Source organism: Carica papaya, chromosome 1 (assembly GCF_054855325.1).
Source record: "Carica papaya isolate Zhongbai chromosome 1, ASM5485532v1, whole genome shotgun sequence".
NCBI classification, from domain to species: Eukaryota; Viridiplantae; Streptophyta; class Magnoliopsida; order Brassicales; family Caricaceae; genus Carica; species Carica papaya.
Genome location: NC_142309.1, coordinates 3,100,446 through 3,120,169, shown reverse-complemented (window position 1 = coordinate 3,120,169; position 19,724 = coordinate 3,100,446). Strand labels below are relative to the sequence as shown.

Here is a 19,724-nt window from a genome sequence, read left to right as displayed (position 1 = left end):
ACATGGGGTTAAGTAACTCCCTCGTATATTTTATCTAATCTCGGGAAAAGAGGCCTCACATGCGCGCACGTGATCTTTCAACATCAACACGTGGCCGGCTGTCTCGCCCGGTGCACGATAATATCATGCGCATGCGGTGACAAGTAACCCATCATTTGTTCACCCGCCATCACAAAATTATTAGAGATTTCCGGTTTTCCTAACACCGATGTTACTCAAAATTTGACTTTTACAACAGTAACTATCAAAATATGAATATTTAGGACATAAAAATTCTATTAACCGCCTAATGAAAACCTGACCTCACCGCAGACGTGCTCCTATCAATTCACTCAATTTCGTTATTGCCAACCCGACATGTGGGGCCAGGCTGCCACGTTTGTGGTCCCCACACCCACTCCCTGTGATTTTCCGTAGGGAGGGTATTGTAGTGCAGATGGTGAGCATCCGGTGGTTGAGTAGTCCCAACGAACAGTGGTACTAGACAAGCCTTTTTAGTAAACGGTCCCGCGTGGGCCCCACTAACAACTGTCTTAAGCCACAAAAAAGTATTCCGATCGGACGGTCATCAACCGATCACGTACGGAGAGAAGCGTATTGAGCGTAGATGTAACAGATAAGACTTGGATTGAGACAAGGAGGGTGTCTTTCGAAAACCGCCGTCGTAGAACGGTTATGATGTTGACACGTGTAATGATTACTTTGGTTTAGAAGACAAAAAAGTTCCGGAGGGGCCCGGTGTCACAAATCACAGAAACATGTTTTTAACAATAATTTTCAACGTGCAATGCACGGAATCCTTTCCCCTCCCTCCTCTCTCAGCCTTAAATGAGTGTTTTCTTCCCCAAGGTTCGTGCATCGTTTTGGATTTTATCCCGTGTAGTAGAGTGCAGCGAGAATAAAAGATAATGCACAAATGTTTCATATATATATATATATATAAAATACATATATGTACAGTGTATCTCAACTCCCATCATTTTTCACCAAACATGCATGTGATTGATTGAGATCTATTGACATGAAATATCATATTAATACTTTAGCTTAAACAAAATTATTAAAAATTAATTATAAAAATCAAAGGATATCCTATAAGCTTTCAAAATGTAAAATAAGAATTAAACATTTTAAATTAAAACATAGATGTTCAGACATAATAAAAAGGTATACATATTACAACTTTCTTTTTTGTTCTAGTGACAAGAGACTTTTGATACTTGAAAGCAATATTATCATATAAGCTTTTGAAATGTTGAAATTAATCATAACTAGACAATAATCTTAGGAATATATTCTCCCACATAAACCCAAATATTAAAACTTAAAAAAAAATATCTTTGTCAATTAAATTATAAAGAATAAGATTTAATAAATATAATTTTTTTTTTTAAATCAAGTTAAATGTCGGATGAAAGATAACTTAACTATTATAATTTTACCAACACAAGAATAAATTAAACACTAAACCTATTGAAATAAAAATCATAAATTATCTGCCGTGAGCTTATAATACATTCACAAAATAATAACTTTTACGTCATAAGTGAGTTTTGTAACTTGTAGAAAATACTATTCAATTTTTATTAAATTTATTATAATATTCAATTATTTAATTACATTGTCATCTAACAAAATGCAACAAAAAGATAGATGCATCAATCACCTATCCTGCATACATGTAAAGATATCATTACTTATGGAGAGTAACACCCTGATTAAGTATAAATCTACAGTTTAACTAGGATTCGGTAACAAGATTAAATGCATAATTAGGGTTTAAATGGGTACTTAATAAAGATTTAGTGAGATGCTCAAAAGACATACCTGGGACAGTTGGGAGTCTACTAAGCTGAGTGGAGAGGCAGGAGGGAGAGCATATATAGACAGCAAAGAAAAAGAAGCAAAGATATATTTACAGATGTATAAGCAATATAATTGTCCCTTCAATAAATTATAGCCATCACAATGATTACACTCATATGATTGATGACTTAACCTTCATCCTTATCATAAAAACAGAAGGCTTTAAAGCTGTTAAACTGTTAGATTAATAATAGGGCAAATGACAATTTCATCATCTGAACTATGAGCTTATTATAACTTCAAATCTTGTAATTCTTTTAACAATTTAGTTATTACAGTTTAGGATTTTTTTTCCCTATCATTTTATATAAACATGCAGGTCTTCTAAATTTATATAACATGCAAAAATTTAATTATGGATTAAATTATTACAAAAAAAACAAAAAAAAAATTGAATTGCAGTATGATCAAATTTAAATATATGTTATTATTCAATTAAATGAAAATAATTAATTAATAAAAATGTTCCCAAACTTAAAATATTCAACTTTGAGCATAATATTGTCATTTGTTTAGTCAATACCAGATTATCTGAGTGCAGAGAAAAATTACATTCACCAACTTCAAAAAGTGATTGCTAGAAGGGCTTATTGGATATCTAGTTTGTAACTTTTTTCATCCATTAGCAACTATACCACTACATATATTTTTAACTTCTTGAAAATATTTACTGGGTCAAAAAAAGAATCTAAGCCAAATACCCACTGAGGTTGGCAGATAATCACAAAGCATATAAAGGTACAAAACTTAATAAACAAAGTTTCCTTTTCTGCCAACAAGTCACATGGACTTTTTTCTTCAGCTTTTGCACACAAATGGACATAATGGGTTAATGATTTACGTAAAAAGTTAAGATCGAAAAAATATTAAAAATATGGAACATGATTAAGGCAGCAACACTCATCAAGATTGGAACTGTTAAAAAGAATATTTGCTAAGATTTTTCCAGCAAGTTTTCCAGATACAAATTCAATATATATCTCCCTGTGGACAAAACATCAAGCCTTTTCTCACTAGGTTCATACCTCCCTTTTCTAAGCTGGTAACGATGAGTTACAGCAGAGATCGTGTAAGTCTGTCCTTCGATCATCACATTCTCCCCGCATTGCAGGTTCTGCAAAGTACAATAACAACAGACAGGAAACATGAGTACCCCAGTAGCAATATATCATGTATGTACATGTTCTGGAGTATTATAACTTATGCTGGGCCTACTGATCTTCATGGGTGATCTAGAGGGAGTCAACAGACTATCTGACAGATCACTAAAGCTAATCTTATGTTGGGTGCATACAATTTGAGGCAAGGGTCTATTGCCAACATTCAACTTTCCTGAATGCATGTGCTGGTATACTGGCACCTGATATTTACAACTCATAAACAAATAGCACATGCTAGCTTTATAAACAACATAGACCATCCATTCCTACTCCAATGTTACAGATTATAAGAAATGTATAAATTACATCTGAAGGAAGTCAAATAGAAAAGGAAAAACCAACATGGCCTGATTGCTTTTCCCATCATCTAAATCAGAACATACTCAGCAAAAGAAATGTGTCAGAATCTTCTCCTTTGTATTGCTGAACTGAGTCGTCTCTTTCCTAATTTTATGGTTGTCTTCAAGGCTTTTCACTCCTCTAATAGTTCATTTTAGGTCCCATCTGGTTCAATTCCTATTTAACAGTTCATAACTCTTAATTAATAGCATATCCTTCAAATAGGAATTAGGATTACATCCTCAAGAAATTCGAACTAGGGTTGGAAGTAATTTGAACATGAAAATGATGATTTCGTCTAACATGATATGCTTGAAACTAAGTGAAAAAAAAAGAATGGAAAATAAATAGGAATTGAATAGCACACTTCCACTAAAATATAAAATTTTGTTTCCGAGAAGAGAAGGTGTTACATTAAAAATCTTTTTCAGAATTATTTATGAAAAAGGAGAAAAGCAATGGCATGTTTGGGATGCGTTTTTGAAGACAACTTTTACAATCCCAAGAGCAGTTCTTTGGCACTCCAATTACTTTGTTTAGTGTGTCAAAAGTTATAACATTTCCAAGAAAGAGTTTTTCTCTGATTATTATACAAACATGTTATTGAACAGCTTTAGATAAAGTACTCGTTTGTTTTTAAATATGCAAACACAGTAATATAAAAGCAACAAACATTTTTTTATCAGCATTCAGAGTGCATTGCCACTCACCAGAAGGGAGTATAAATCCAAATAACACATCTACACACGATTCCAGACTTTAAGCAAAAAGAATAGCAAGAATTTGTTAAGCATTTGAATTTCTAAAACATGTTTGACAACAGAAAAAATGAAAGAACAAATTAAAAAATCAAATCATTAAACCAGCTGAGCAAATAACACCTGGTTTGAGAGAAAAAAAACAAATCTTAAAATAGCTTGCAAGGCACACCTTTGACCAGCTTAGCTCATAAAGTTTTCCTTCGGAGCAGCTTTCTAGGTATAGATGAATCCTATAATTTCATCCAGACTACATGCCAAGGATATTGCATAATCCTTTCTTCTAAGAAATGTACATTTCAACTATACATTGACTGCCCTTTACTGCCATTTAAGTCAAAGTCTGAATCATCCGTTCATTAGCATTACGAGTGAACCATTCTTTGTATATTTGAAAGCTTGGAGCTATAGCATTCGAATCCCGTACAAGATTTGACATTTAATGGGCTCATTGCAGAAATCACAAGGATTATATTGTTCAAATAGAAGTATAAATCTCACATTCGTAAAACAGCCGAAAATGTGGGGACCTAAACATGTATATTGGTTTCTCTCTATCTTTGACAAGAGCACACATAGAACAGATCACAGATTGCCATAGGTATCTCAACTATTGTGCCATAAGCAACAAAACAACTTTAAGCCTGGACTGTTGTAATACCCTGTATCTTTCCTGTTCAATTGGCATGCAGCTTTCTTTAACCAAATTTTTGATGGAACTATGTTCTCCCTACTCTTGTTCTGTCTTTGCAGAACCAGCTGAAATGTCCAAAGTTGATGAACTAGTGAATACCCAAAACCCTCTACATACAGATTTCGATCAAAATAGGCATCAATCAGTAGCACAGATATCTGACAATATGCAAAATATAGTAACAACTTAGGGTGAAAAAAGAAAAAAGGAAACCGTTGTGCCAGGGAGATGGAATAAAATAAACATTTGTGGAAGTTAACAATTTGACCTTGAATGTCAGAGATTTTACTCTTGGAACTGAAGGAGAATAAGAGAAATATTTAAACCATCGTCTTCCAGAAAGTGTTAAAAATCTCTTTCAAATTGGAGGAATAGAAGAAAGGAGAATGAAGGTTAAAATTGTTTAATTATAATCATCACCTATTCCACATTTTTTAAAATTAGAATACTACCCTACCAACTCTTCTTTTCCAAATCTCTCTCAAATTGGAGGAATAGAAGAAAGGATAATGAAGGTTAAAATTGTTTAATTATAATCATCACCTATTCCACATTTTTTAAAATTAGAATACTACCCTACCAACTCTTCTTTTCCACAAGTATATTATTATATTTTAGACCTTAATAATTTTTTGGGCAAAATTACAGTTTTTAGCCCCCGTAATTGGGTTTATTGCAGTTCACTTATGGTTAATTTTATAGGTCATTATGTTGTACTTTGTTAGTTCTTCCCCTAATTTTGATTTATTTAACACCGATTTTGTACGCGCTCATGTTTAGAAGGCTAGAGTTGAAATTTTAGATGTTCAATTTTGAGAAGGTTAAACTTGAATTTCTAAATGTTCATATTTAGAGGGTTAAGCACATGCGTATGTACCCTACAAAGCTCCAAAAATCCAAAACAGTGAACTGTAAGATAAAACACAATGTTTAAACTGCAATAGGACCAACCATATAGCACGTTGAAAGTGTATTTTGCCCTAATTTTTTATTCCTACCTTACTCTCATTATTACTATACTATTCAAACAAAATATTAAAACCACATAGCACTCTGAAACTATATTTTACAATACAATTTTTCCCCTAATTTCTTCTTTTTTTTTTTGGTGAAGTAATTTTTGCCCTAATTTCTTATTTCTACCTTACTCTCCCTATTACCATACTATTCAAACAAAACAATAAGTCTTGAGTTCGGTTCGTAGTACCATTCTGTCCCTTTCTCCTTCAGTTGCATTACTTAAAACTTACTACTCTCCCTAAATATGCCTAAAATTGGAACTCATCTCCCAAGAAGAGTCTCTTAACTTAATTCAATGGACGATTAAAGACCTCAAAGTAACCAAACCAATTATATATAAAAACACATTGATATAACAGGAATGTACGATGAAGAACTAAAATGGATGTTAAAAAATAAAGAGACTCACAGAAGGAAGGCAACGAATGCCGAGGCTCTTTGGCGGAGGTGTAATTTCGATGACTTTGTAGGGATCGATTTTATTATTTTTATTATGATCTCTTCCTTTCTCTTTCTTTCTGCAACTGACTAGGAGCACGTGTGTCTGCAATAATACATAAAAAGCATAAAATCGATCACCAAAAGACTGAAAACTTCTATTCTTTTCCTCGATTCCAAAAACAATTCCAAAAGGCCGCCAAAGTTTAAGGAACGGAGACATATTAAGAGGAGTTTGATGGCTAGAATTTCTCACCCTTTGACACGTACTCAGATTAGACGTGAACATCGCCGTGTCTCCGCACTGTGTTTATGTCTCTGATTCTGGGAATTCCTTCTCTCGTAATTTCTCTTTCGTCTTTTCTGGTTTTCTTCTCTGGTCAGATGAAGCCAGGAAGGAGACGCACATCAAAAGCCAGAAATTGGAAACGTGTTCTTCAAATTTATTTTCCGGGGAAAATACTGAGAGAAAATGGTAAAAAAAAATTACGAGGAGATATTTTTAACGAGTTGTGGTTGTGGAATATATAAAATGGGTTTTGTTTGTTTGTTTGTTTGTGTATCATTTTCTTTTAGACCGTAAATTCTCGCAGTAAAAATCTGAAGAGTCCGAAATAATTTTTTCCCAAATTAAATATCAGTTATCATAATTAATTAAATATAATATTTTTAAGGCAAAAAGTTATTTTATAGTAAATTAACAGTTTATATATATATATATATATTTCTAAATTGTTCTCAAGTTTCTTTTTATTCTTCAGAAATTCCCAAATTTTAAATCTAATTTTTTCTTTTGCCCACTAAAAAATGATTAATTCTTCATGTTCATGATTTATTTTATCTACACAATTGTCACTTAGGTTATTAATTTATTCCTAATTTTTGGTTTTTGGTACTTCTTTTAAGAAAAATAAATGGATAATACAAACACATTAAAATTCTTTTACTTTACTTAAAAATCACTGATTTATATGTGTATTAAAAATTAACTGCAATCAATTTATAATATTTAATTTAATAAATTTATATTTAATTTATTAATATATTAATAAAATTATAACAACTAAATTAAATTATATTCCAACTAACCATTACTTACATAGATTAAAAAAAATATTATGTTGTGATTAATTTTTTTCAGTTAACAAAATCACAATAGATTAAAAAAATCAGATTTAACTTTTTTTATTAAAAAAATAAATTAATTTCAGAGATTATAAAGAAATATGAGTATTTATATAGAAAAATGTAGAAAATTTTGAAATTGAAAAACTATTGTTTCCATTGCCAAAAAGATTGCCGTTTTATTTTTAAAAATACATTTAAAAGAAAATAAATATTGTCTCAATTAAAAATACATGCTACTAAATTTTTTCATGTAATTTACTATTTATTAAGTTTATATTTCATACAAATAAATCAAAAAATTTAATTAATTTATTTTTTGAGTAAATAAATGGGCTAGAAAAAGAGAACGGACATAGGCAAACCTACCAAGCAAAAATCCATACACTTCCCAGAACAAAGCAGCTCAAGAGACATTCCTTCCCAGAAAATATGTAACAGACCGAGTCAGAATGACATAAATTTGTGCCTTAGTGCTTAAAAATGTTTTCTTTAATTTGTTTTCAAATTAGATCAACTTATAACTTCTGATGAAGAGGTACTATTAGGATTCGGACAAAAACAACATTGCGGAAAGAGTAAGTTGCTTTAATTGAAAATAATCACAACGGATTAATACTCCATATAATTAAGCCCTAAAGTGTCCGGAAACGGCGCCACAAAATGTGATTCTAAAAGTACTTGAAAAGAGCATAAGGGAATTACCGTTAACCTTGACAGAATAATTGAGATAATGGCATATATGCCTCCTTTGAACTAGAGAGAAGAAACCCTTCTGCAAAATTTGCAGAAGATTAATGTCAGTGGATTAATATCAGTTCTAATACCAGTCATATGTGGGGTGGGACAACACAAGAAAACAATTAAGCTTCAAGGGCAGGCGGAGATGCTAATCAACAAAATCTCGGATTTTGTAGATTCAACTAAAAATAACAGCTAAATCAAAAAGTAAAGAGCATATTGCTACAAACTAAGATTCAGTCTCGGCAAAAAGATACACTCTATAGCTGCAAAAATGTTAACCTTCTATCTTCCATAAGGGTGATACCGGCTATTCCCAGCACCACCATATCCTCCTCTACTTCCGAAGGAGCCACCACTGCCACCTCCATAACCACCACCAAGCCCAGCATCATACCCACTGCCGTAGGCACTGCGACTGCCAGCACCACCACTATTGCCACCATATCCACCATAAAGCTCACCAGCACCTCCATAACTACCTCCCATTTCGTAACCTCTATTAAAGCTGCCCCCTCCATATCGACTGGAATATCCAAGGGACGGTTCACCTCTAAATGCTCCTATGCTTCCACCATATCCTCCATAACCACCAAAGTCACCTCCACCAAATCCTCCATAGGAGCCTGCTCTGCCCCCATAGGCACCACCTGATCTATAAATAGCACTGCCTCCACCAAAGCTCCCACTGCCATATCCACCAGCTCCAAATCCGCCACCACCAAATTCACCATAAGTGTCCCCAAATTCACCACCAAATGAAGACCTAGAATCATTGTGTCGCTTAGATGGGGGAGGCGGGGGGTTTGGTTTCTTTGGCTCTGCCTTCTTGATCTCCACCTACGGAAAAAAATACAGACACAAAAATCAAGTATCATGCTCCCAAATTGTTTAAGGCTTTGATCAATAAACAAAGGCGGCTGCTCCACAAATTTTAATGTAAATCCCATAGCTGGAACATGTAAATTATCATTCTATAAAGTGGAACAAATGATTTCCCAGTTATTCCATTCTTCCCAAGTAGCTAAACTCATTCAGCCCCAATTAACAATGAATGCAAAAATACTAGAAAAAGAAGCAGAACAACAAGGGAAATTTTATAAGCCATTTCAATATTTACTGATAGGAAATTCCATCATCTCAAGAAAAGTGAATACTACTTAATAGATCATTACAATTCCACTGTCATTAAACACTGCCCTGACCAAAATGATAATTTCTGCAGATAAAATCAAATCAAGGAAAAATATAAAATTCCTTCATGTTGCCATTGCAGAAAAGAGTTAAAATCGTTTTGGAAAATACATGCTTATACGTTACCAGAAAAAATAACTTATAAATCATGAAACCACCAGCTAATTATCTTATCCGCTGTCTGATGCCATTGAAAAGATAAATACCATTGAAAAGATAAATACCATATTTAAGAAACAGGAATAGAATATCTAGATTTAATTTTAAGGAGCAAGTCATGACCTGTGTCCCAGTCATTTCAAGCCGGTTCCCCTTCTTTAATAGATCGTCAACTGCTTGTTCTGAGTCAAATGTAATAAACCCAAAGCCACGAGAACGACTGGTGGAATGATCCCGCATGATTTGATGTTCTTTCACTTCTCCGAATTGCATAAAGAAATCTTTGAACTCATCTGCTCATTTGTAATTCATGGTAAATATATGAATAAGTTTGATGATGAAATAAGAGGCAGGGTTTTTCAGTTAATATTACGATGAGCTTACAGCAAATGCCCCAAGAGAGGGAAAAAGCTAAAAGAACCATTACCTTCATTTAGTGTTGTGGGAATTCCACCCACAAATATCTTCTTAGTCTTGAAATCCTTGGAGCCACCCATTCCTTTAGGTATTGTTCGCTTGATTTCCACCTGAAAGTTCCCATAACCGAGCAGTCCAGAACTAACATGTCAACAAAAGAAAATTTTGAAGAAAGAACTACAATTCAACATAGTATTCAAATCAAGTTTAACCCTACTTGTTTCCCATTGATAATATGATTGTCCTGAATGACTTTATCAACCACAGTGGGATCGGCATAAGTCACAAACCCGAATCCACGAGGTTGCCCCGTTCTCCGGTCCTTCATTATCACAGAATCCGTAATTTCACCATATTTACCAAAATGCTTGACAAATTGCACTACGCAGATAAACCAGAATGAAACTAGAATTAAGAAGAAAAGAGAAACGCCTAATCTTATCCACAGTATCTAACTGGAAACAAACAAACAACTAACCTGAAGTAGTCTCCCTTGCTAGACCTCCGACAAAAATTTTTCTGCCAATTTACAGTATTCGTTAAAATTCAAAGAAGAACTCAGACAAAGAAATCTAAATTTTAACAAATGGAAATAGAATCATAAAGTTTTTACCCGTACAAAGACTACTAGGAAAAACTAATGATAAGTAGCCTAAACAATAATAACCTGAAGCTAAGTTCATTTCTATTTTCCCTTTTTCCATCTTTTCTATGTTCAGTTATTCTTCGTCCAGTCCTCATAAGCAACGACGAAGATAAAATTCAAGGAGGAGACCAACAAAAAAAGGAAAAGAAGATATGGTAACATTTTATCGGGAAACAAACAAATGACAAGAAAATTACCCCGGACTAGCTCCATCTCCAGTGTGCGCCTGGGGCTTATCCTCCTCCTCGGCATGGTCTGGGGATCTAATGTTGTTCGTTTCTCCATCAAGAACAGCTTCATTTTGGTGTGCGTCCATGGCCGAGAAAACAAACGACCGTTATAGCAGCAGGGAGAGGAGAAAGAAATGTATTGTACAGAGCTCGGAAGAAGAAGGAGAATTAAATTGAAGGAGCTAAGTGAGCCCTAGAACTTGTAACTTTCGAGTTTTCCAAGCCTTAAAACCCTTTCAAATGCCAAACGGTTTACGATTGGTTGACTTTCTTTATATCGAAATAAAACTCTAGTCTCGGAAGCACTTGAGTATAAACTGAAGTGAAATGATAGAGTACTCCGCGGTTGGTCGAGTCTTGATACGCATCGTATCATAGCCGTTTAATGTGAGGAATGCAACTGTCAAGGCGTCCGTTGATCTTTTTGGCCACGAGGTGCTGTTTGGTTTAATTTCTGTGTAGATACAAGTTAGTCTTTAAATTCGTGTTTGAAAATAAATTATTTTTCCAACCATAATAAAAAATTATGTCATATTATAGTAAATTAAAATAATATATTTAAACTTCATTAGTTAATTTTCAAAGTAAACTTAACACCATGATAATAGTAATTAAGATAATTTTACTACTTTATAATTAGTAATTCATAATTCTTGATTCAATGAATTTAAGTTTTAATTTATTATTATGTTGATAAAATTTTAATTACTAAGTTAAATTTTATTTTAACGAGTTATTATATCTCTAATAAAATAATACTTCATGAAAGTAATTTTTTATTTATTGAATAAATATAATGAACAAAATTTTTGACGATTTAAATATAATAATTTATTAGGTCAATAATTTTTTCTTTTACTGTTGCACAAGCTTAGGAAAAAACCGAGACTGAATTCATGTGTATACTTTTTGCTTTCTCAACTCTGTTAATTAAACTTGTAAGTTCTTATGTCCCAACTAAACTGCACCCACTTTCTAAAAGCTTTCAATAAAGCTTTTTGACCAAAAAAGAGAGAAGCAAACTAGCAGAGGAGATAAGAAGATTGATGCAGACAGATCAAAGAAGACAGATCGAGCTCAGAGTGCCAGTGATGATGATCATGTGATAAACATTGATGATGATGATGAAGATTGGCACCGCCAACAAAGAAAACAGAAGTACAGGACAATGCGAATGGCGCCAAATAAATTGCTATTTCTATTAACCAACATCAGATCTGAGGTAAGTTTGGTTTCTTCCATTCATGGCCTTACCGGGTTCAAGTTACCGGAATCCACCATGAATCTCGCCCATTTTCATCCGTAACCAAGAAAAATATCCTAGCTGGATGGCATACGATTTCACCATAAAAGTCAACTACTTTCTTCATATAGTGATGGCAACTGTCTAATATCCTAGCGATACAACATAAATTTTCAAAACAAGCTGCCTGGTTCTCAGCACTCAAATAAACATGCTTAGTCTAATACATGATACAGAAGTGAAGATCAAAACAGAATAAAACTGGTTAAATGAAATGTCCCTGAATCTAGAAAGTATTCTGTGGATTAATCCTCCTCCTACCTTCTCGTCTATAATATGGTGTTTCATCTACTGTTCTTCTAACATAATCTATAAAAGGTTGTGGAGTTCTCGGAGATTGTTCAGTGATAACAGAAGGATTGCTCCTATCAGGTGTTCCAGGGGCTGCAATGCTTGGAGCAGCTGGAGCATTTGATGACTGAGATCTATATGTTCTTCTATCCAGGAGTCCTATCAGGATGATCAACGTCAAGATTAGAACGGCAAAGCTTACAAGCATTTTCACCCAAAAGGTTATATTTGTGGTTGTTCCTAATGCTGCTCTTTCCCCAGGTTCATAGCTAAGATCAATTTCCTTTCTTTGACCTGTAAAACAGTTGAATAGCAGATGAATTTTTTTCCTCCAAGTCATTTTCCCTCTCTCAAATAAAACTTTATGTTTGCAGATAACAGGGCGCAGGAGAAGAAAGCTCACCATTGGCTGGTAGTGTGATAATAATCTTATCCCTGAATCTCTCATTTCTTAGCACCTTGACCTGATAATAAGGGCAGCAGAGACAGAATTACACCAAATGATTATCAATATCTAAGATTCTAAGAATAATACCTCATTCTGAGTTTTTAAGGCATCCAACATTATATTGTTTAAACAATATTATAAATGTTTGGTGAACTGGTGTATTCTTTAGGTAAATTTTGGTAAAATTAAAAGAACATAAAAACATGGAACTGAATAGATCTTACGGACAAGACAAGATATAGTAATGTGTTTCGTATATATATATATATATATATAGAGTACAGGATTGAAGAAATTTTTTCTATTAAATGTTTGATAACTTATAAACAGTACAAAACAGTATACGATTACTTCAAAATATCTTTTGTACTATTTCATATTTAATTTTTAACTTTGCATGCATATACCATTATTATCCATGTTTATTGAATATATTAAATTTAGTATCATTTGAAAAAATAATTTTATTTTATTTTTTACTATTAATTTTTTAAAAAATATTAAACTATTCATATTAATAAATTAACCACACAAAAAACTTAATATTATTTTTCCTTTTATAATTATTAAAAAAATACTAGACTATATATATTAATAAACTAACTACATAAAAATAATAGTATATAAAATCTAACTATTATGTGTAATTACTATATGTAGACAAATTTTTAAATTATAAATAAAAATGTTATGGATAACGTATATTCTATATGGAGGTCAAAGGGTAGCTTAGGATAAGCAAAATAAATGCATGGATAATTTGGTATTTTAAAATTTTATGTCATGTAACAAATTTTGGAACTAATTTACTCTATCCAAATGAGGGAACAAAATTAATCTCTGAAAAACTTTTTCATTTTCAGTTATCAAACTTAAGATCCAACCTTTTGTATCATTCAGTTCCATAGAATTAAAGTGTCAGCAATTAGACATATATGAACCCGTTCCACTTTTTCCAATAAGAATACCCTTTTTTTAATCTTCATGGCAAATGGAACTGCAAACTCAAGTTTATAACGTTAGTTATAAACATTAATATCTTACACACTATACCATAATTTTTGGAAATCGTCATTATTTAATATTCACATCTAACAACAAAAAGACTAGTGCTTAGAATTGATATTGTGAATTCAAGCTTGCTATAATACTCTCCTTTCTTCATTATTTTGATTCTTCTATTGTTGATCAATAGTGACTCCAAGTTTCTTGTTGCTAGAAAATCCTAATATTCTTCTACGGTATCCCAAATGTTAAATGGCAAGTTCATAAATTGCCAAAGCAAGCCATATCACAAGAAAATGACTAAGAAGACATGCAACACTCACCTCATATTTTGCACGCCCACCAATTCCAAAATCTTCCCTATGGATGGGGCTGATCGCTAATGAATCACGGTCATGCCATCGGATTTCAACATCTACAATGAGAAACAAAAAATTAATGATATTATACTAAAATTTTGATTGGTTGATAAGGCCTTTCAGATGCATTTGTATATGTTAGTACTTCAGGCATAGTCTAAAGCCTTCCACCTTAAATCACACAACATCCCAATAACCAAGACAATAATATCAGCAAGTTTCCAACACTACCAACAAACTGAAACCTGATTTGTATCCTCACCTAGTGAAGGCTCAAATGTCTTTCATTTTAAGATCATGAGATTGACAACGAAAAAGATAAAAAAGAGAAGGAAAGAATCTACCAAAATGATTTACCTGTGTTCCCCAAGATGGTAATGATAGTTTTGTTGGATTCAGGTGTCAGACTCAGCTGCATTATATCACGAGTTAATGTCATATACTAGAAATATAACATCTCAGAATAAAAACAAAAGCAAATATCACTCTGAAGCAGAACTTAAAAATATATTACTTTTTCATAGATGTTAAAAGTAAAATATAAATGCCAGCAGGTAGCTATCAAACTTGAAATGTATTCTCTGTTTGTGGCAGCCCATTTACCTTGCCTATTTCCAAAATGGAAAATCCTCCAACAAAGAGAGCAGATGCAGATCCAGAAACATGATAGGCTTCATTGAACAGACCACTAACAGAGACAGAGACTGATACAGAAGGTTTCATATTCTTCAGCTTTGGCATTGAGCGCACCAGATGCTCTGGTGAGTAAGGAAAGAAGAGGCAATAAGTGTTGCCCATGTCATCCATCCATGGCTTTGCATAGCTTCAATCATGGGAAACATCAAAACCTGATGACTATTAACATGTGTATATCTGATAGAGAGGAGTAGAGCCATACCCAACATATGAAGGGTTCACTTGGCAGTTGTACGTGACTGCTTTGCCATTTCTGGGAGCTTCAGATTTCCCATCACTGTTTAGTATATTAAAATTAAATAAAAACCCAAAAAATTGTGTAACATAATTATGTAACTTGTTTGAAAAGAATAAGATAACAATGATAAAGATTTATAAATACCATAACTGTAAACGTGGAAGGTAAAGATTTTCTTGCAGAAGGAATGACGTAATATGAAATATGGATAGGTTGTAAAATTTGATTTCTGTTCATACATCTTAAGAAATTGAGACAAGATCCTAAAAGTGCATGAATACACTAGCCATATATTTTGAGGCCGATAAAGGATCATGGAAATGCTTCTCCATTATTCTAGTCTAGATGATGAACAGGAGATAGGGCACTAAACACACAATGCAAAACTATCCAAAATCAGTTCCTATAATTTAATACCACAAAACAGCATTAACTTCTTATTCTTCTTGTTCTTGTTATTCGCTAATGCTGTCCCGTGATAGGTGAACAAATCCCATAATTTAATTTTCAAGTAACTATGTATTGTTTGTCATGATGCTTATCAAATTCTGGACGTACTTTTCCCTGCTGTTAACTTATCATCAAATGCAAGTAACCTATATAATCGTTCTGTGATTCTTCGCAGAAATTTCCCCAAGTTACTTGATTATTTGCCTATGTCAAAAGATAGACACTGATCATTATGGTGAAAAAATAGGATTTGACTTGAGCAATATAAAAGAGCCTGTTAGAGAATAAGAACCTTTCCCATATATCTATTATAAAAAAGATTTAAGGTCACTGGAGTGGAGTGACCTCCATGCCGATGGCCTCCTTCTAGGCCAATGTCCCACATTATGCTGGTAGTCAGCACACAAATCCGACACTGTCAAAATCTGTTTCCTTTAGGCCTTTCTTTTTCTTCGGCTATGTTGATGTTCTTTCATTTTGTGGTGTGTCTGTTATGGTCATTCATTTAAGGAGGTTTGAGATCTCGAGGCTATGGTGATCTTTTATGTTTGTTTCTGCTGTATTCATTCTGGTTTTGTGTGAGAATTCGGCTACAGTGTGGAGCTACAGCTGGTTTCATTTTCTTTTAGTAAAAGAATTCATTAGAAGAATAAATAAGAAACATAAGGTAAAGAAGAATTAAGTGTCCTCCAAAGAGAATATATACAGAATAACAAGAAGCATGCACCCCAATCCTTTTGTAGGGTCAATAAAGGAATCCTCTTAGTTATTTCAAAAAAGTAACAATAATAATAAAGGAACCCTCTCATGGAAACCATGAGCTTTGCTGAAAGAGAGGCAAAAGCACACATCCTCTCCAGAAGAGTATTGGCCAAAATGTGCTGATTGTAAAAAGTTATGCATCTCTCAAGCGAGATGATGCAATCTTACGAAAACAACCCCTGTTTGCAATCCCAATTACTCCTTACTCCTCTCAACATCACATAAGTAGAAATTAAAATCTCCAAAGCTAGGGGCACAATATATTTGGAACAAGAAGCATGATCTGGTCAACCCTTCAAGACCATCCAACAAAGTAGAAATAAATAATTGTTGTTTCCCAAATTCAGGAAGCGCATGAAACGCACATTGTATCATGGCATTTGTCTAATGTGTACTTTGATAGCTTAAAGAGAGATTATCACCAGTTTCTCCAATGACCTGAGGTGTGGAAGTTGTGGAATAGATTATTTCCTCAGTTCAAAGAGAAGTGGCTGTGTCCCCTAATCCCTATTACCTTGTGGGGACAGTAAGGACCAAGAAGTGGGGGTCTTGCAAAGAGGAGCCATTATTTTGCAATTTTTCTGGTTATTTGGTTGGATCTGAGTGCAAGAATTTTCAAGCATCCTTTTCAACCACCATGATCATGGATAGTCTAATCTATACTTGTTTGGCACCTTTATGGAAATGCTTATCAACATTGCAAAGTATTGGATCTCTATTTTCTCTTCAAGGCTTTTCAGTTTTTTTATCTTTCTTCGCTTTCTTCTCTATGGTCAGAGAATATCTCATCCTCTCTTTTTGCTGTAATTTCTCTCTTTAATTAAGTTCTTCTTTGCCAAGAAAACAGTCTACAAGCCTACTGCAGGTCATAGCATTAATAATACAAATAATCACAGTCCGAATATCTCACTCTGAAAGAGCTTGAACTTTCCAGAAAGAGGAAAGGGCTGATACGGCTTTGGACAAGATGCTCCAAATAAAACTTAGTATAAGCGCCGAAGGAATCAAGGGACCATGTACACAATCAAGGCTTAGGTATAAAGAGATCCTAACAAAGCAAAGAAAGATACCAAACTTAGAAACTTCCCATTGTTGGAGTTCTTTAGAAAGAAGACACTTCAAGATCCATAATTGTCTTGATTATTCAAAAAGGATGCAGTGGAACAATTATTTTTGGTGCAAAGTCTATAAAGCCAAGGAAAAGAAGCAAGGGGTTCATCCCCCATCCCTACAAATAGAGCTGGTTCTAAGAGAGGTATGATCCTGTTTGTTTAAGCTCACTAGTTGAAAACAGAATCGGAATCTGTAAATTTTTAGTTATTAAATGTCAATCACAATCCTATTGCATCCAGGATTCCTATAAAGGTTTTCCGCCATTGGATGTCAATCATAATTCCCTGCAAGTTGGATTATAAATTTTCAATCATATCCAACTTGTGGAGAAAACTGTCAAAACTTTGTTGAGGAAGACATTTGATAAGATGTCTGCAATTTGCTCTTTGGTAGGCACATAAGTCATGTAGATAATACCTCCTTCTACCTTTTCTTTAATAAAATATCAATCCACTTCCACATGTTTGGTCCTATCATGTTATATATTTAAGATATTATTAGCCTAAAACCTAGTTGTACTAAAAGTGATAGGCTTAAAGCACCCAGAAAAAAAAAGCCAATCCAAAAAGCCTTTGTGATGACTCTTGAACCTTGAAGCTTTTCTCAAGCGAGTTAGAACTAGTTGTTCCACAAAAATTGTCATGAACCTTGGGGCTTCTTACTTAGGGAAAGGAAAGATTAATTATTCCACAAAATCGTTGTGAACCTTGAAGCTGTTCGTACCTAATCAATGACCAATATAGTTAGGTTCTCTTCTTAATTTCCGTATTCTTATCATAGGTATTCCTATTAATTCCATATACTATTCTTTCAACACAATATCAATGGTGAAATAGCATGTTAGTATTTTAAATTATGTACTAGTTTTGGTGAACTTTTTGCTGGATTCTGGGAGATTTGATTAGAGAGGAATCCCGACATTTTTGGTGTCTCCTTGGGTTAAGGAGCATAAGCATTTTAAAATTGTTCTTTGTCTATTTGAATAAGGATTGATGGACTTTTTTTTTTACGTAAAAAGTATGGAACGATTCACAAGTATCAAGGGGGTGCCAATTTATGTGCAAAAATATTTACATGTCAATTAAAATATCAATAAGGTCCTCAAGATCCTTCATTGGTCAACTATTCTCCATTGAGCTTCGTCCTTTCTTTCCATTTCTTCATTCCTTTTTTTGGTTTTTGTTTCTATTTTTGGGATGATAACTAATCATCGGTTGCTGTACTTCTCTCTCTATCTAATAATACTCTGTTTTCTACTTAGAAAAATAGTTAAATATATCCTTCAAGCGAAGCTACATATGTTACATTACATCCCTAACACGTCATTCACCTACAATTAAAATTTGAAATAGATCTAAATCCAAAAATAAATAAAAGCAAGAGCAAGTAGTAAAATTACAAGTTAAAAAGAATTGGCAGGCTTCAAACGGCTCAAATAGTAAGTTAAGGAAGAGTAAATTAATAGGAACTGAACAAGATTCCCGTGGCTTGGATGCAGGATTTTTTATTCTAATTCCATACATGAAGTGTTGGGTAACTGGTAATTTTGACAGGAAGAGCACAATCTATTTTTATATACTATATTCTTAAGAATCCTTAGATTTACAAAGAATTTTGTCTATTGCATTAATCAAGTGTCAAAACCAAATGGCTCAGATGATATCAATTACATTGTTTTTGGTTCAAATTTCAATTTTATTGAAAAGCAAAGAAATATAGTACACATGAAATAAAGATTTATATGAAAATAACATTTTAATTCTAAGTTAATTCTCTGTCACCAATTCTTGACATGTGTGAATACAAATACATTATTATAGTATTGAAGATATGAACAATAATGATCCAATGCATCAAATGTTAAATGTAACTAAGCTCTACATATTAAAATATTAAAGTCCTAAAAAATATAATAGAAATAGAATAAACTTGAACCAATGTAGTGTTTCGTTCCCCCAATTATGAATAAAAATATGCAAACATTTCATGGATGAAAACAAAAGACTTATTTGCAAACCTGAACTTCACCAAGAAGTTATATCCTTTGACAGGCGGAGGGACATTTGTCAGCATCTCTTTTGGAGCATCTACATGAACAATGTTTCCTGATAACACTTTAACCTTGGTCCACAGTTTCATGCTATTACTTTGAAAGAAAACTGTACAAAAGTAACAAGTCTTAACAGTATGGAAATCTGATAAAAGGCACCACGATAAGATATCCTTCACTTTAAGTTTATGTGAACAAGGAAATCAAAAGAGTGATGGTGTT

At 33.3% G+C, this 19,724-nt stretch overlaps 3 protein-coding genes across 7 annotated transcripts in view; all 3 read right to left on the bottom strand.

The window, feature by feature from the left end:
• Positions 1 to 2,682: 2,682 nt before the first annotated feature.
• On the bottom strand, positions 2,683 to 8,163 carry LOC110809671 (uncharacterized). Of its 2 annotated transcripts, XM_022035564.2 has the most exons (4): positions 8,106 to 8,163; positions 6,532 to 6,651; positions 6,247 to 6,381; positions 2,683 to 2,980 (listed from the first exon to the last, which is right to left on the bottom strand). In XM_022035564.2, exons 2-4 carry the CDS (start codon positions 6,562 to 6,564, stop codon positions 2,801 to 2,803), a joined length of 348 nt encoding a protein of 115 aa, XP_021891256.1. In that variant the 5' UTR covers positions 6,565 to 6,651; positions 8,106 to 8,163; the 3' UTR covers positions 2,683 to 2,800. The 2 variants fall into 2 exon arrangements, with proteins under 2 accessions (XP_021891256.1, XP_088070432.1); XM_088214306.1 differs by lacking the exon at positions 8,106 to 8,163 and having other exon boundaries at positions 6,532 to 6,737.
• On the bottom strand, positions 7,854 to 11,008 carry LOC110809662 (RNA-binding (RRM/RBD/RNP motifs) family protein). 2 transcript variants are annotated; one of them, XM_022035552.2, is made up of 7 exons: positions 10,755 to 11,008; positions 10,390 to 10,430; positions 10,129 to 10,292; positions 9,922 to 10,021; positions 9,618 to 9,787; positions 8,424 to 8,981; positions 7,854 to 8,175 (listed from the first exon to the last, which is right to left on the bottom strand). In XM_022035552.2, exons 1-6 carry the CDS (start codon positions 10,871 to 10,873, stop codon positions 8,427 to 8,429), a joined length of 1,149 nt encoding a protein of 382 aa, XP_021891244.2. In that variant the 5' UTR covers positions 10,874 to 11,008; the 3' UTR covers positions 7,854 to 8,175; positions 8,424 to 8,426. The 2 variants fall into 2 exon arrangements, with proteins under 2 accessions (XP_021891244.2, XP_088070426.1); XM_088214300.1 differs by having other exon boundaries at positions 8,126 to 8,981.
• A 1,118-nt stretch (positions 11,009 to 12,126) lies between these two features.
• Positions 12,127 to 19,724, bottom strand: part of EMB3012 (embryo defective 3012) — a 37,514-nt gene continuing 29,916 nt past the window's right edge. For 2 of the 3 annotated variants that reach the window (XM_088214292.1, XM_088214297.1), the window contains 7 exons: positions 19,470 to 19,611; positions 15,092 to 15,166; positions 14,797 to 15,016; positions 14,551 to 14,605; positions 14,158 to 14,249; positions 12,785 to 12,845; positions 12,127 to 12,675 (listed from right to left, as the gene is read on the bottom strand). In XM_088214292.1, the coding sequence (XP_088070418.1) occupies positions 12,317 to 12,675; positions 12,785 to 12,845; positions 14,158 to 14,249; positions 14,551 to 14,605; positions 14,797 to 15,016; positions 15,092 to 15,166; positions 19,470 to 19,611 (1,004 nt within the window). In that variant the 3' untranslated portion in view covers positions 12,127 to 12,316. The remainder of the gene's footprint in view (positions 12,676 to 12,784; positions 12,846 to 14,157; positions 14,250 to 14,550; positions 14,606 to 14,796; positions 15,017 to 15,091; positions 15,167 to 19,469; positions 19,612 to 19,724) is intronic. The other variant, XM_088214293.1, reaches the window with a different exon arrangement.

Coding starts and splice junctions, on each gene's coding strand:
- LOC110809671 (XM_022035564.2), bottom strand. CDS start 6,564: ATGTTCACGTCTAATCTGAGTACGTGTCAAAGG. Junction 6,382..6,531: donor ATCTGAGTACGTGTCAAAGG/GTGAGAAATTCT, acceptor GTATTATTGCAG/ACACACGTGCTCCTAGTCAG. Junction 2,981..6,246: donor GCATTCGTTGCCTTCCTTCT/GTGAGTCTCTTT, acceptor TGTACTTTGCAG/AACCTGCAATGCGGGGAGAA.
- LOC110809662 (XM_022035552.2), bottom strand. CDS start 10,873: ATGGACGCACACCAAAATGAAGCTGTTCTTGATGGAGAAACGAACAAC. Junction 10,431..10,754: donor GGAGATGGAGCTAGTCCGGG/GTAATTTTCTTG, acceptor GTAAATTGGCAG/AAAAATTTTTGTCGGAGGTC. Junction 8,982..9,617: donor TTGAAATGACTGGGACACAG/GTCATGACTTGC, acceptor TTTTTTCCGTAG/GTGGAGATCAAGAAGGCAGA.